The sequence below is a fragment of the Pristis pectinata genome, chromosome 6, assembly GCF_009764475.1.
Source record: "Pristis pectinata isolate sPriPec2 chromosome 6, sPriPec2.1.pri, whole genome shotgun sequence".
Classification (NCBI taxonomy): Eukaryota; Metazoa; Chordata; class Chondrichthyes; order Rhinopristiformes; family Pristidae; genus Pristis; species Pristis pectinata.
In genome coordinates, this window is record NC_067410.1 from 109558613 (window position 1) to 109576063 (window position 17451).

The 17451-nt window shown below is 43.7% G+C and overlaps 1 protein-coding gene across 1 annotated transcript; it reads left to right on the forward strand.

Moving 5' to 3' along the window:
* Positions 1-7378: 7378 nt before the first annotated feature.
* Positions 7379-16960, forward strand: LOC127571279 (extracellular calcium-sensing receptor-like). The gene is made up of 5 exons (XM_052017535.1): positions 7379-7663; positions 8382-9215; positions 12731-12958; positions 15084-15207; positions 16053-16960. Exons 1-5 carry the CDS (start codon positions 7406-7408, stop codon positions 16958-16960), a joined length of 2352 nt encoding a protein of 783 aa, XP_051873495.1. The 5' UTR covers positions 7379-7405.
* Positions 16961-17451: the final 491 nt, after the last annotated feature.

Sequence of the window (17451 nt, forward strand, 5' to 3'; positions counted from 1 at the left end):
TAAAGCCCAAATAAACAACATCCACTGCCCTATCTTTTTGGCTACTACTTCAAAAAAAACTTTTAGTTTCATTAAGCATGATTTTGCACACAAAGCCATGATGACTCCTCCAAATCAGATCATGTCCATCCAAGACAGACAAGAAATTGTAGACCTATTATTGCAGCCTGTTTTTGATGCCCAATGCTGAGAGATGGTTGTGATAACGAAGCAGAGTGATTTTAACTAAGATCATCGAGCCGATGTCTGATTTTACCCATGTTAATCGATGTAAAGTGCACCATTTCAGACAGGTTTCCATTATGTTCCTCAGCTTAGGTAAGTAACGACCATTTTCCCCGCCAATTGCGAGAAATTGTGAGATATACGGGTGGTATGGTGATGCAGCTGATGGAGCCGCTTGCTCACAGCTCCAGTGACCCCGGTTCGATCCTGACCTCGGGCTATGTCTGCATGGACGTTGCAATTTCTCCCAGATGTTTCAAGTTTCCTCCCACATTCCAAAGCCAAAGGTGTTGGTAGGTTAATTGGCCGCAGTATATTTCCTGGTATAGGGATAGATGGTAACATCTGGAACGAATTGATGGGAATCTGGGGAGAATAAAATAGGATTCGTGTGGGACTAATGTAAATGGATGCTTGATGCTCACGTGGAGTTTGGTGATCCAGAGAGCCTGTTTCACTACTGTGTGCCTGATGATCTCTATGATATGCACACTTTGCCAGCATTGCAATATTTACATAGTGGCTAGAGAGAATGGGCTGCCCTCATACAAGGAACACAACAAGTTAGCCAACAGGTGTTGGACGTAATTAAGAAGAAAAATGTCACGTTGTTTTTTATTGCAAGGGGATAAAGCACAAGAGTAAGAAATTTTTGCCGTGGCTGGGAGCTGTACAGAGTTCGGTAGTACAGTGAGGGCACAGCAGGATACATAGGATGGATTCTTTTTCAGGAAAATATATATTTGCATTTGAAGCATGCAACAAGGGTTCACGAGATTTAATCCTGGGATGAAGAATTGGCCTTGAAAGAAGATTGAGCAGAATGGGCTTGTTCTCTCTGTAGTTAGAGGATGAAAGCTGAACACATTGAAGCATAAGAGGTCGTGAGGGGGCTTGACAAATAGATACTGAGAGTATGTTCCCCTGTTGTGGAATCTAGAACTAAGCATCACGGCCACATGTTAAGGGCCGACAAGAAATTACTTCTCTCACAGTATAGTGAACAATTAGAATTCTCTAAGACAGAGAGCTGTGGGTGGTCAGTAACTAAGTTGAAGGATGGAAAACACTGATATTTGGATGAAGGAATCAAGACTTCTGGGTATTCAGAAAGAAAATGCAGGGCAAATTAATTGGGAGCTTATGAACTGGCAGAGGTGGTCCAAAAATCCTATTTCCAATACACTCAGGTTATGCTGGAGACGAGAAGAAAATATCAAGAAAAAAATCTGAGATTATAGCATAGCATTAGGTGTGAACCATGAATTGTGTCTTACCTTCTGAGTTTGTGAAATGTAGCAGAAAAATGACCACAAGTAGACTTGTGAAACTGTGTACTGTGCAGGAGCACAGCTGCATTCAAAACAAATGTAGCGAGATGACGCTGAAGATTGCCAACACCCAAGGGGTGAATGCTGCTGCTTTTAGTTCCATGCCAACTTCCACCATATTTCGTCACGAATACCAACATATCCTCCTATTCATTTTGCCCCCGTTGCTTATCAATCCTCCTCTTGTAGCTGTCAAGAGCCCCCTCCTTTTGTTTGTTATGTTGCTGGTGAAGAAATACATGGATTTGCTGGTGGCAGATGTTAATTAAATGGAACTTCAAGCACTCAGTTGTAGAGCGGTACTGTTTCTCCGAATCAGGTTGGACTTATTTCAAATGTTTGTGAAATTGGGAACTAGTACCTCTACTTCCTCAGGAGGCTGAAGAAATCCTGCATGTCCCTGTTGACCCTCACCAGTTTCTATACATGCACCATAGAAAACATCCTATCCGGATGCATCACGGCTTGGTAGGGCCTCTGCTGTGCCCCTAAACGCAAGAAACTGCTGAGTTGCCAACACAGCTCAGCCCATCACAGAAACGCCTCCCCTTCATGGACTCTGTCTACACTTCTCTCTGCGTTGGTAAAGCAGCCAACATCATCAAACACGCCACCTATCCCGGACATTCTCTCTTTTCCTCCCTCCCATCGGTCAGAAGATGCAAAAGCCTGAAAGCACGTACCACCAGGCTCAAGGACAGCCTCTATCCCGCTGTTATAAGACTATTGAAGGGCACCTAGTACGTCAAAGTGGACTCTGACCTCACAATCTTACTCGTTATGGCCTTGCACCTTATTGTCTGCCTCACTGCACTTTCTCTGTAACTATAACACTGCATTCTGTTATTGTTTTCCCTTGTACTACCTCACTGCACTGTTGTAATGAATTGATCTGTATGGATGGCATGCAAAAAAAATCACTGTAACCGATATATGTGACAATAATGCACTAATGTAGCATTTTTAAAAAAAACAATTACGGTTAGCACGATCGTTGAAACAAATGTCAAATGCCCGAATATCATAGCTGGCGATCATCAGCAACTTCACGTATTTAACATTCTCCCTGGCTTCTTACTTCGACAGGAAATCATTTAAATTGGTCTGGGAGTGAAAACTTGCTGATTTTTATCAGATATTTATTCTATTTACTGAAGAAATCCCCAGCCATTCGCCAGGTGCGATCTCATCAATAGACGCGCTCCGCAAATGCCAAGTGAGGTTTGCGGTCGCTGTGTCGGTAAATTAATTAATCGGCTGTAAACTGCTGTGGGCGTCTTCACGTGAAAACGGAGACTATATAAGCGCAGATTCTTTCCCCTGATTTTTAAGCTATTGACAGACCTCTTACCAAAGGCAATGTATTATTTTCTGCTCTTACTGTGGCTAACTTCTGCGCGGGAAACTCATGGCATTCTCTGCAAGCGCCGAGCAAAGGTCAGTTCTGCCGATTTAGCCAAGGATGGGGATATCATTCTTGGTGGAATATTTACCGTGCATGAAATTGCAATTCACGACGTTCATTCCTTTACCTTGACTCCGACCGACGCAAAATGTAAAAGGTGAGTCCATTTCCACAGCTAGGCAGCAGTCCCTTCATTTCTTGTATAACGTGGTCGACAATTATTTCATCCTGTCCCCCAGACCAGTTATTTTGGGTGGAGGGTGGAACTGAGTGTTTAATTTTTGTCTGAAAATATGTAGTTTTATCATTGTGATTGAATTTGTGGGCGATTTGATTTTGAAGGTAATTCCCCGTGGAATGATCAGTTAATTCTAACAATATACTAAAACGTAAAACGTATAAATAATCTTCAGAAGTTGTGAGTTAGCTTCTTTTTTGTTATTTCTTGATGTACTATCGGGGTTAACGCTGGAGGAACTCCGCGGGTCGAGCAGCATCAGTGAAAGGAATTGTCGACGTTTCGGGCCGAAACCCTGCATCAGTACCAGATGCCGTCTCCAGTTCGTCGACCTGCTGTAGGCAAACGACGACAATTCCCTTCCCCACATTACCCCCACCCCCACCCCCCATAGATGGTGCTCAACCCTCTGTGTTCCTCCAGCAGACTGTTTGTTTCTCCATATTCCAGCATCTGTTGTCTCTTGTGTCTCTCTGGAATATCAGTGTATATTCGACACTAATTATTTGTGAGATACTCAAATATTCAGTGTGTTAACTGAAACACCAACGGCCAGAGTTTCCGACACAATAGGATGAGCATCCCATAGGTTTCCCGCGAATCTCTTTTGAGGGCGGTGCTCGATGGTTTGCTTCAATCTCTAATTATTGGAATTGAAATTATTTTAATATTGTCATATGTACGGAGCTACAGTGAAAAACTTGTTTTGCATGCCATCATACAGATCATTTCATTACACAGTGCATTGAGGCAGTACAAGGTAAATCAATAACAATGTAGAATAAAGTGTTGCAGTTGCAGAGAAAGTGCAGTGCATGCAGACAATAAAGTGCAAGGTCATAACGAAGTAGATTGTGAGGTCAAGAATCCTTCGTATCCTACTGGGGAGCCGTTCAACAGTCTTATAACAGTGGGATTGAAGCTACCCCTGAGCCTGGTGCTACGTTCTTTCAAGCTTTTGCATCTTCTGTCCGATTTGAGGGGGGAGCAGGGAGAATGTCTGGAGTGGGTGGGGACTTTGATTATGCTGGCTGCTTTACCGAGGCAGCGAGGTGTAGATAGAGTCCATGGAGGGGAGGGTGGTTTCCGTGATGTGCTGAGCTGTGTCCACAACTTTCTGCAGTTTCTTGCGGTCGCGGGCAGAGCAGTTGCCGTACCAAGTCGTGATGCATCCAGATAGGATGCTTTCTATGATGCATCGATAAAAAATGGTGAGGTCAAAGGGGACATGCCAAATTTCTTTCGTCTCCTGAGGAAGTAGAGGCGCTGGTGAGCTTTCTTGGCCGTGGTGTGCGTGTGGTTGGACAACACTATTGACGATGATCACCCCTAGGAACCTGAAGCTTTCAACACTCTTGACCTCAGTAACGTTGGTGTAAACAAGAGAGTGTGAACCGTCCCCTTTCCTGAAGTCAAAGACCAGGAAATCTGCAATCCCACTGGAAATATTTTTCACTGTGACCATTAGAAAACGTATCCCTTATGGAAGATTTTGAAGCAACTAATGCTGTCCACCATTTCCACCATCTGTTCAATGCTTCAGGTTGTACTGCAGGGTTATCTCTAAGGAAGTCAATTGTTGTGGGTAAGTTTCTCCAAGCAAGATACCTTCAGTTATCAAGTCTGTGAAGAGATCACTGAGGTTTTTCAGTGGCCTGTATTTACTGGTGATAGTTGGTCAACTTGTCCTGGATGGCAGATCTTTTCTAACTGACGTATCCCCCGGAGGCTGTCATTTGCAGAGAGTCACTAGATTGTTGGTGACATATCAGTGATACTATTAGAGTTCCCTTGGACTTCAACAGACTTGTCATGCAGATTAATTTGACATGTGAGAGAGAAGTGCTCTGCTGTAGAGTACACCACGTAGGGTATAACTATGTGGAGAGTTGGACACCTCCTCCTCGTGTGGTTTCAGCTAATTTTGTTCTTTAGTTACTTCTCGATATTCCGGATGCCTGTACGACAAGATGACACGGACAGCGGCTCCTGGATAAGAGGGTTGTGCGCTGCACTGCATATGTAAATGTAAAACGACCAGTTATGTTACAGGTACAATTGCCTCTTGGACAGCAGGCATTATGTCAACGGAGTTAACTAGAGTCGTGGAGTCATACAGTAAGGAATCAGGCCCTTCGGATCAACTGGTCCATGCTGAGCAAAACGTCCCATCCAAGCTAGTTCCATTTGCCAGTGTTTGGCCCACAACCTTCTCAACCTTTCCTACCCATGTACCTGTCCAACTGCCTTTTAAACGCTGTTATTGTAGCTGCCTCAATCACTTCCTCTCGTGGCGCATTCCACATAGATACCACCCTTTGTGTAAAACAGTTGTCCCTCAAGTTCCTCCCAAATCTTTCCCCTGTCTGTTAAACCTGTGCCCTCCAGGTCTTGATTCCCCAACCCTGGAAAAAAGACTGAATGCATTCACCCTATTTATGCCCCTCATGATTTTAAACACTTCTATCAGATCACCTCTCAGTCTCCTGAGATCCAGGGAAAAAAGTCCTAGTCAACCCAACCTCTCCTTCTAACTCAGCCCCTCAAGTTCTGGCGACATCCTTGTAAATCTTGTCTGCACTCTTTCTAGTTTAATAACATCTTTCCTATAGCAGGGCGACCAAAACTGAACACCAGTGATATGTGAATCTTTATGAATATAATTTGACACCTTTTGGCAAAGATATATTAACATGTAATAAAATGTGTCCTGTTGCTACAAAACCATGTTTGTGGTGAGTGACCTGTCTTGGCTGTGACATCTTGCGTAAAATGAATAGAAATACCCCGTGTTCTTTGACATTAAGCTGACATTTAAATCAATGACTTGGAACTAATTCAAAAAGATGCGTCTGCGAACATATCACTAAGTTCTTAATTACTTGGTGATGATAACTTTACCACGTTTTAAATGCCTTGTTTCATTCTCAGCTCCTTTCCTGTAACAATTATGTAATGTAATTATTGCTGGAAAACGGTATAATCATTGTATCTTATGGTCAAAACTTGCCATTTCACCGCGAGCTACAGAGAACCAGAAGATGGACACTTGTACTTGATTTATAAAATTACTTTGTCTTATTGAAACTGAACAAGCATAAGTAAGTTGCGCCAATCTTACTGAGAAATCCATAGCTTTAGATTGCTATTTACGTGATTATTTTAATTCTGGCAATGTGTATTTCAACTTGAATGTTATCTCACTTGTTATCTCATATAACAACTTGAGCAAACTCAAATTATGACTTTAATGAATGTGACTGGTGAAACCTTTGATAACTATCCATGGTTATATTTACACAGTGTTCCATACAATTCGCGTGTGTCATCATTCCAATAGGAAGTTGTGTTATGGGATGTTGTTTCCGACCGTCCCTCTATTTCTATAATGACTGGACCGGCATCAATGCAGCGCATTTCACGATCCTAGGATTTGCCAAACAGCAGTTCATAAGGCTGTGGGAGCTATTGTCTGAATATCAAAGTCAAAATCAAATTCAAAGTCGAGTATATTGTCATATACACAAGTACATGTCAGCACAGTTGAAATGAAAAACTTGCAGCAGCATCACATAAGCAGTATTCGCTGGATAAATATAAACGAAATATAAATAATGTACTGTTTTTAGAAGAAAGAACACAATTAGAACAAAAATACAAAGTCCATTTTATTGCAACGTGACTAAATTTGTCACAGTGTTGCTAAATTTAGTGATTAGGGTTTTGCTGGTTGGTTCAAGAACTGAATGGTTGAAGGGAATTAGCTGTTCCTGAACCTGGTGGTGTGAGACTTTAGGCTTCTGTACCTCCTGCCTGATGGGAGCTGCGAGAAGATGACATTGCCCGGATTGTCGGGATCTTTAATGATGGATGTTGCCTTCATGAGGCAGAGCGCCTTTACTTTCTGAGGAGGTTAAGAACGTTCGGCTTGTCACTTAACACTCTAACAAGCATCTACAGATGTTGCTGTTGAAAGTGTCCTGACTGGTTGTATCAAGGTGGTTCGGCAATGCGAATGAGCAGGAGCGTGAGAAGCTGCAGAGAGCACCGGATGTATATATTTGACTGCGGCTTGTCTACAATATGGAAAATACTGTTTTAATAAAGTGTGAAATGTCTAATTGAGTTATGAATTAAGTGCCTAAAATCCTGTCCAATTTATATTTCCACAGTTTTGAGTTTTCATCCTTCCGATTGGCGCAGACCATGATTTTTGCCATTGAAGAAATAAACCAGAATGAAAATCTCCTCCCGGGGATCACACTCGGGTATCAGATCCACGATGACTGCTCGTCCTCCGCGTTTGCCTCGAAAGCAGCGCTCGCTTTGATCAACGGAGATGAAGAATTAATTGAATCCCCGGAATGTAGCGGTTCCACCAACGTCGCGGCCATTGTTGGCTGTGAACTATCTACAAACTCGATGGTGACGGCAAGGACAATCGGCTCCTTCGGGATTCCGCTGGTAATGTGTCAAATGTTTGACTGCATTTTTATTCTGATGATGTTCAGCGAACTTCGGTCACTTTACCAGCACTGCCGCGGAGAGAGTGCAGCTCCTTCCCACCTACGTACCGAACCCCTACACTCCCCATCCACACCCCCATATAGTCCCCCCACACACTCCCTCACACACACCCACACTCTCCCTACGCTCTCCATACACACATACCTACCACCGCCCACCCCCCACACACTCACCCGTCCCACACTCACCTCTCCCACACACTTCCCCACACACACTCCGCTCACACCCCCCACACAAACCTCCACACACACTCCTCCCTCACATCCCATACCTATCTTCATACACACCCGTACGCACCACCCATCCGAGAGACCCCGAATACACACCAACACACCCCTACCCACCCACTCCCCCCACACAACCCCCAGCCCCCCACGCATCCCTATCCACCCACTCTGCCCAGACACACCCCTACCCATCCAAGCCCCGCGCACACCCCTACACAGCCACACACTCCACACCCACCCCACCCACACAAACATAACCAAACCCACCCTCGCACTCCAGCCCCCACACACCCACGGCCGTAACCACACACGTGTTGAATGTTATGTACAATCAGAAAACGATTCACAAAGAAACGCTAGCGGTACATCAGTCACTTAGAGTTAAAAGCCGGACCCAGGTGTTCATCTATTTGCCCCTTTCTCTACAGGTTAGTTACTACTCCACCTGCTCCTGCCTCGGCGATAAGCAAGAATACCCCACATTTTTTAGAACTATACCCAGCGACGAGTACCAGTCCCAAATTCTGGCTGAACTGGTGAGAACCTTTGGCTGGACTTGGATAGGAACCATTCGAAGTAACACCGATTACGGTAATTTCGGAATGCAGGGATTTGTGGAACACGTGAGAAAGTTTGGGGTTTGCATTGCCTACTCTGAGTCATTTTACAGGACTGACCCGGCAGAGAAAATCAGCAAAGTTGTCCAGGTGATTAAACAGGCGTCCACTAAAGTGGTGGTGGTCATTGCTCACGGCAGAGATATGCAAATCCTACTGGATGAAATCCGGCGTCAAAATGTAACCGGTATACAGTGGATTGGGAGTGAAGGGTGGGTCACAGCAAACCTTCTCCCTCCTGAAGAAAGAGCAATTTATTTCGCCGGGACAATCGGTCCGGCAACCCGCAGGATAGAGATCGCTGACCTCAGAGATCATCTTCATGAAGTTCATCCCAATAACTTTCCTGGCAGCATTTTGGTGACGGAGTTTTGGGAAAAATTATTCTCCTGCTCTTTTACCACAGACAATATGACAAGCCCGGGGAATTCCCCAGTTTACGTTCGGCAATGCACAGGGAAGGAGCAGACGGAAGGGATAGAAAATGCCTATTTTCCGGCGATAATGGACGGGGCTTCTTACCACGTGTATAAAGCGGTTTACTCCATCGCTCACGCCCTCCACGATCTGCTGACCTGTGTAGAAGGCAACGGGCCCTTTGTGAATAACACATGTGCAAATATTTCAAATTTTCAGCCGTGGCAGGTAGGAAACCCTGCACACACCCTCCATCTCCATACATCGGTTACCTTTTAATCTTTAATGGACTCCGCTCATTTATTAGTTATCCTCTTGCTGTTTATGTAGATAAAAAGCCTTTAGAGTTTCTACGATTGCACCTGCCAGCGTCTTTTCATGTCGGGTCTTTGCTATTGGTATTGGTTTATTATCGTCACTTGTACCGAGGTACAGTGAAAAACTTGTCTTGCATACCGATCGTACAGGTCAATTCATTACACAGTGCAGTTACATTGAGTTAGTACAGAGTGCATTGATGTAGTACAGGTAAAAACAATAACAGTACAGAGTAAAGTGTCACAGCTACAGAGAAAGTGCAGTGCAATAAGGTGCAATGTTACAGTACATGTTAATTTACCTTCCATAACTACACATTCTACATTGTTTTAGTCTTAGAACCTAGAACAGTACAGCACAGGAACAGGCCTTTAGGCCCATCATGTCTGTGCCCACCATGATGCAAAATTAAATTAATCCCTTGTGCCTGCCCACGATCTATATCCCTCCATTCCCTGCCTGTTCATGCACCTCTCTAAATGTCTCTTAATTATTGCTATCTTTCTGAGCTATTAAATTGTGAGTATCTGTCCGACGCTTCCCTTTTACACCTTATGTACGCCCTGTTGCATCTGCAGGCCCCATATATGGTTTCTCTCTATTTTTGTGGGAACACATTTATTCTGAATCTCTTCAAGCTCCTTCTTCAATGACCTCCATCACTCTGAGACTGATTTAACAGATGCTGGACCACTTTCTTTATATCCCTTCTCAGCCTGGTAAAACTGGTTTTACCTCAATTTAAAGCACCTTTTCCTATTTTAGCCTTGTTTCTTTTTTTCACGGCTGTGCTAACCTTATGGAATGCCACAATAATGTTTTCCCCTTGATATTACATTCATCTGGCTCGTTTTATTCACTCAAATTAAATCCAGGAATCCCCCGTCCCCGTCTCTACTGACTTAATTCCATCCAAATCCAGGTTTTAAAGAGCAAACTTTGAAGGTACAAGACATGAGATCGCTCTGTTGGATTGGGAAACTACATTAAAAGGTTCAATAATATGAAATGATTGATATTTAAAGATAAGAAATAGTGGAAAAATAGCAGTTCTAGAGTGAATACGGAGCTAAAAGGAACTAGTATTGGCAAAGGTTTTTTGGCAGATTTAGCCTGATTTTAAAGGCAATAAATGCCAGGGCAAGAACACCTGCGTTGATAGGTTCTGACGGATGTATCTATGGAGTCAGTGGATGCGCTGGTTGTCGTCTTACAAAATCCCACAAATTTTAGAAATGTTTCTACAGACTGAAACAAAACCTCACAACTTACAAAAGGAGACAGAGGGTAAAACGGGAATGGAAGCTCAGTTAACTTGATGCCAGAGAAAGGGAAAATGCAGGATTCTGCTATGAAAGGAAATGGTAACGGGGAACTTCGAAAATAACAGTAGAACAGGATAAAGTCAGCATGGATTTATGAAATATAAATTATGTTTGACAATTCTGTTACAGTTTTTAGAGCTGTAACAGCAGATTAGGATATCAATGGATATGACAGTTGGACTTGCAGGAGCCTTCACTGGATTGGGGGTCGTATGATGGTATGGACTGAGATTTGGTTAATAAGCAGAAAACAGAGAAGGAAAATATAATTATTGTCAGGTTTGGAGATTATGACAAGTTGTGGTGCTTTCGTGCTCATTGTTCACTATCGATATGAAAAATTGAGATGAGGGTTACAAATGTTAAATATCTTCTTCGTAAGCTTTACCTCAGGAGCGAGGATGACTTACTTACACTGTGGTTTTCCTGAGGTAGCTGATAAATCCAATGGAGGAACTGCAGACCTTTCTACAAATAGTACAGATGGCTGTTGGTACGGCACATGGTGAGTTTGTGAGTTGGGATCTTCTGGTGCTTCCATGGCGCCTGTTTTTGCTTTGAATACTCAAGGCTCTTACTACTATCCCGAGTACTTATTGTCCATTTTGAACTCTCATGGGCTAGAGATGCCCAGGAGTCAAAGGGTATGTTCTTCGGGAAGACTTGTGAGCACCCTTGAATCTTATCCTTCGTCCAGCTGGTAATGTCCTCCTATCTCAGAGTTGTGAATAAAGTGCCCATTCCAGGACCAAGTATGGGTATGCCAACAATGCACCCTGCCCAGCGGAACCAACTGACTGTACCTGGGTTCTCAGTTCTGGGTGTCGTAGCCTGGGAGAGAACACTGAGTTTGGTTTGCTGATCTTGCAATGAATTTGGCGCATTATGCTGAGACAAGCGATGGTGATAATTTTCCAGTGCCTTGAGACACCTGCAGTATGTAGTCCAGGTCTCAGAAGTACATGGAAATTCAATGATGAGTACCGCCTATTAGACTATGAGTTTTGTGCCAGGTTTGATGTCTTGATCTTCAAATACCATTTTCCTCAATCAATTCAAGCCTGTGCTGGCTGACTCGGTCGCTGGTGGTGACTTTTGCAGGTTTGGTGATGATACAGAGCTGGGTGGCAGTGGGAGTTGTGAGGGCAATGCAGAGAGGCTTTAACGGCATAGAGACAGGCTAATTGAATGGCTGAAGACACGGTGGCATGTCATGTCGGAAAATGTGAGATGATCCATCTTGGTGAAAAATAAACACAAAAGCCGAGTATTTTTAAATGGCAAGTGTTTGAATACTGTTAGTGTTCAGACGGACCTGGGTGTCCTTGAACAGGGATCACCGCCAGTCAACATGCAGGATCAGTGTCCATTAAGCAGGTAAACTCTATGTTGGCTTCATTGCAAGCAGATCTCAATATGAATATAAGACATGTTACCAATGTCTTGTATAGTGCACAGATGAGATTGCGCATAGAATATTCTATAATGGTCTAGACTCCGTACCCAAAGAAGGATCTATGCGTAGCAGGTTCACCAGACTGACTCTGGGATGAGGGGATTGTCCTGTGAGGAGTTGTTATACAGACTGGGCCTAAACACCCTGGAATTCAGATGAATGAAGGATGAGAGATGTCGGAATGACTTTGTTGGGGTGTCTAGAACCAGAGGTCACAGTCTCAGGGGCTGGGCCATGCGGCACTGAGGTTAGAAGAGGTTTCTTTATGCAGAGGGTAGTGAATCTTTGAAATGATCTCCCCAAAACAGCTGTGGAGACTCAGTCATTGAGTCTCTTCAAGATGGAAATGGATGAATGTTTGGATATTAAGGGAATCAGGAGTTGTGAGCTTAATGCATGAAAGTAGCACAGAGGGAAAAGATCAGCTATGATCCTAGGAATGTTAATCTGTCATCCCTGTCTATTAATAATTTACAGTGGGCCACCTCTGATGCTAAATGCCTTTCTTCAGGTCTTTATTGTTGTCGAGCATTTCAAGCATTTGTGTTTCCATTTCGGATCAGTGAATCTGAATGCCTATTTTTCTGTGCACCGAATCCCCATCACAGTTAAAGATCAACGTCTCTTGTATTATTGTTCCGTAGCTGCTTCACTATCTACACGCTGTCAACTTTACTACCAAGACTGGTGAAATGGTGTATTTTGACGAAAAGGGTGATCCGGTGCCAAAATACGATTTAGTGAATTTGAAGACGAATTTGAAGGGTGCCACTGACATTGTATCCATTGGCTATTATGATGGTTCAGCGCCCTTCGGACGTGAGTTGGTGCTGAACGTTGGGGATATCGAGTGGAACAGCATTGGAAATAAGGTATGTTCCTTCCGATGCTCACTGGAAAACATGAGAAGAGAGCAAAATGGAAAATAAATGCATATGTCCGTCCTGAGCTGTGAGAGTCAATAGCGAGGCAGGGATCTACTGCCTATCGCTAGATTCACAGGGCAGTTTTCTCCCCCCTTTTAGTACAACACTTCGTTGATCTTGCTGTTTTGCTGTGGTCTCCCTTTGCAGAGTAAACAGTTGGAGTGCTGTTTCCATTCTTCTGAAGTGATCAACATCACACAGTCCCACGGAAACTTATCCAATAATCTGACAGTGTTTGCTTCTTTTAATTCTCTTCCAAGCGGCTCGGGCTTATTTTACTGAGGAGTTACAACTTTTCCAGAAAGTAGAGAAGTGAGCTCTTTTCTCTAAAAACAAAGGATTAGCTTGATATCAATTTGTAGAACACAGGAGCAAAACAAAATAAGAGCAGGAGTAAGCTAGTCGACCCATCGAGTCCGTCCCATCATTCAAGCTGATCATGGCTCATCTCCCTCAGGCCTCAATTCACTCATCATTCTATAATTTATCTGCCTCCTCTTTAAATACCTTCAGAGTTCCTGCCTCAATAACGTTCAGGGGTAGAGGATTCTCGAGACTGAACACAAACTAAGGGTGATCAGACATAAACTTCGATGTGATCCATCCACATGTAAAAGACTTAATTTAATTGCCAGGATTATGGCATAGGTGCCAATTTACTTAGAGATCCATGAGAGCATGGAGCTCACCGGGACAAGCAGTAGGTGAGATAATTAACTTAATGGGAAGCTAGACAAAGTGACGAAGGGCATGGATTTGATGGCACTGCTGATAAACATTGAATGGAAATTGTTGCAGTAGTCATTGGTAATTGGTAATTGCTTTACTTTTGTCACATGTAGCGAGAAACAGTGGAAAGCTTTTGGTCACTCCACACATAAGTACACTGAGGTAGTACCAAAAAAAAACGAATGCAGAATAGTGTTAGAGTTACAGAGAAAGTGCAATGCAGGTAGACAATAAGGTGCAAGGGTCACGACGAGGTAGATTGAGAGATTGATAGTTCATATAAGACGTCCGTTCAAGATTATGATGACAGTGGCATTGAAGCTGTCCTTGAGATTGGTGGTATGTGTTCTACAGCCTTTGTATCTTCTGCCCGATGGGAGAGGGCAGAAGAGAAAATGATCGGGGTGGGAGTCTGCTGTCCTGAGGCAGCGGGAAGTGTAGACAGAGGGATTCTGTAGATGAGTTTGCTCAAATAGTTTATTTCTGTTCTGTGCATTCCATGACATTGTACGTAAAAAGAGTTGCATGAATGCAAGTTGTTCACTTTTTTGGATACTATTAGGAAGGTTTTCAACATTTGAATATAGATGGATGAAGCAGCTGGATATTCTGAACTAACATGGGTTATCAGCTTAAAAAAAGTCCCTCTCTTCACACTAGAACCAAGCTAATTATGTGCTTATGATGAAGAATGCCAGTGGATTATGGGGTGAAGGGCGCCAATGGCCTTGGACGAACTTTACTAAAATTATTCCAAAGTTGATGGAACTGTTGTACAGCGGGACTGGAAAAAATGTTCTGTCCTTCTTAGAGCAAGGATGTAAAGGAAAATTGGTGTGGGATTCAAGACCATGAGCTGTTTAGAAAAAGAAAATACAAAACCGTTTCATGTGACACAACAGCAGCTAATCAAAGCTTCAACAGATTCAAAACAACATTGGATGAAGTATTATGGAGCTTAATTGCAGATCCTGAGAAATGGCTCTGGGCTGAGGCCAATCTCTAAGGAAGGCGCCAGACCAGTCATATCATCTTGTGCATTACAGTGGCGCAGCTGCTTCACCACGCCGGAGACGCGGGTTCAATCCTGACCTCGGGTGCATGGGTTCTCCCAGATCCCAAAAGACGTGCGGGTTGGTCGGGTAATTCCCACCATGTAAATTGCCCCAAGTAGGTGAGTTGTAAAGTTGGGGGGGGGGGATTACTGAAGAAATTGGGGAGAATAAAAACGGAATTAACATAGGGTTATTGCAAAAGGGTGGTTGATGGCGCGGACACGGAGTACCCAAGAGCCTGTCTCCATGCTGTGTGTCTCTGTGACTATGACTGTGTTATGCTTCAGATCCCACGAGCAGTTTGCTCAGAACCCTGTCTTCCTGGAACAAGAAAAGTAAGCCGGAAAGGGCAACCTATATGTTGTTTTGACTGTACAGAGTGCGCCGATGGTGAGATCAGCAACACCACTGGTAAGTGCACAGATGTACAGCAGCGTCTCCGAATTCCGCAGTTCTGTGGACACGCGCATTTTTGTATTAGAACAGCACAGGAACAGGCCCTTCGGCCCACGATGTAGTGCTGAACTAACTAAACTAGTAATTAAATGCATAACGAACGTAATCCCTTCTGATAACAATGTCCATATTCCTCCATTCTCCGCACATTCATGTGCCTATCTAGGAGCTTCTTAAACCCCTCTATCACATCTCCCACCAGCACGACCCCTGGCAGCGCATTCCAGGCACCCACCGCTGCCTGTGTAAAACAACTTGCCCCGTATATCTCTTTCGAACCTACCCTCCTCACCTTAAATGCAAGCCCTTGGGATATTTCGACCTTGGGATAAAAGATACCGGCTGTCTACTCTATCTAAGCCTCTCATAATCTTATAAACCTCATCGTCTCCCCTCAGCCTCCGCCGCTCTAGAGAAAATATCCCAAGTTTGTCCAACCTATCCTTATAACACATTCCCTCTAATCCAGGTAGCATCCTGGTAAACCTCTCCGGCACCCTCTCAGAAGCCTCCACTGTAATCCGCGACCAGAATTGAATGCAATATTCCAGATGCAGTCTAACTAGAGCTGTATAAAGCTGCAACATAACTTCCTGGCTCTTGAAATCAATGCCTCGACTAATAAAGGCAAGCCATATGCCGCCTTTATCACCTAACCAACGTGCAGCCACTTTCAGAGAGCTATGGACTTGGATCCTAGGTTCGTTGTGAACATCAACACTGTTAAGGGTCTTTCCATTGACAGCACTGTTAATTAACACTGTACTATGCATTAAACATTTGAAGTAATTATTTTTTAGACTCCACAGATTGTATCAAGTGTCCGTCGGAATACTGGTCCAATCAGCCAAAAACCCAATGTGTTCTCAAGAAGGTTGAGTTTCTTTCCTTTGGAGAAGTTCTGGGCTTTGTATTAGTGACTCTTGCTGCAGTGGGAGTGTGTTTTACATTGGCCACCGCTGCGATTTTCTACCGGTATCGAGAAACTCCCATGGTCAAAGCGAACAACTCCGAGCTCAGCTTCCTGCTCCTCTTCGCACTGATGCTTTGCTTCATCTGCTCGCTCACCTTCATTGGAGAACCATCCGGCTGGTCTTGCATGTTGCGCCGCACGGTTTTCGGAGTTGTCTTCGTCCTCTGCATTTCCTGCATTTTGGGCAAAACCATTCTTGTCGTGGTTGCCTTTAAAGCAACTCTCCCCAACAGCAGCGTGATGAACTGGTTCGGACCCGCGCAGCAACGCCTGGGCGTGTTCATCCTTACCTTTTTGCAAGGTGTAGTTTGCGTTGTCTGGCTTAGTGTGTCACCTCCCTACCCCCTGAAAAACATGAGCTATTACAGAGACATCATCATTCTGGAATGTGACGTGGGCTCATTGACCGCCTTTTACTTCGTGTCGGCCTATATTGCCCTGTTGTCCATTGTGTGTTTAGTACTTGCTTTCCTTGCCCGGAAACTTCCGGACAGTTTCAACGACGCCAAGTACATCACCTTCAGTATGCTGATCTTTTGTGCCGTCTGGATAACTTTTGTTCCAGCTTATGTGAGCTCTCCAGGGAAGTACACCGTGGCTGTAGAAGTGTTTGCTATCTGGGCATCAAGCTTTGGTTTGCTCGTCTGTATTTTTGCACCGAAATGTTACATTATCTTACTGAAGCCGGAGAGTAACACAAAGAAACATATGATGGCGAAAGGGACTTCACTGTAACCACTTCGTTCCTTTGTGTCATTGTCGTGTCAGTGTGTGTAATCCCTGTTTATTAAACGTAGTTTTGATTCTTTTTTGATGTGTCGGCATTTTAATTTGGTGAGAATTGAAATCAAGTGTCTTAAAATCTGTTGCAAATAGTACAGGTTGGATTGTGCGAGCGTTTAACAAAGGACGTGACGAAGAGGTAAAGACGATGTCCCATTTATATTTATGGCTACTTAATATATAAACGTTACTGGTCGAAACTGATGCTTCTCCTCCGCCAGTCCTAATCTCTTATTTGCACAAAGCACATCCTATCGGTCAGTTAGTTTGAGTTGGGGAAGATTAAAGCTTTCCATTGTCCTCATTCTGTTATATTATTCAAGAGAATTAAGACGTTGATCATGGCGAAATTCTTAATAGGCTGCTGTTGTTGAATGGTAAAAAGTGTTTGTTTAATATATTGGACAATTATATTTTGGAGAGTTTATATCGAACGATTGCAT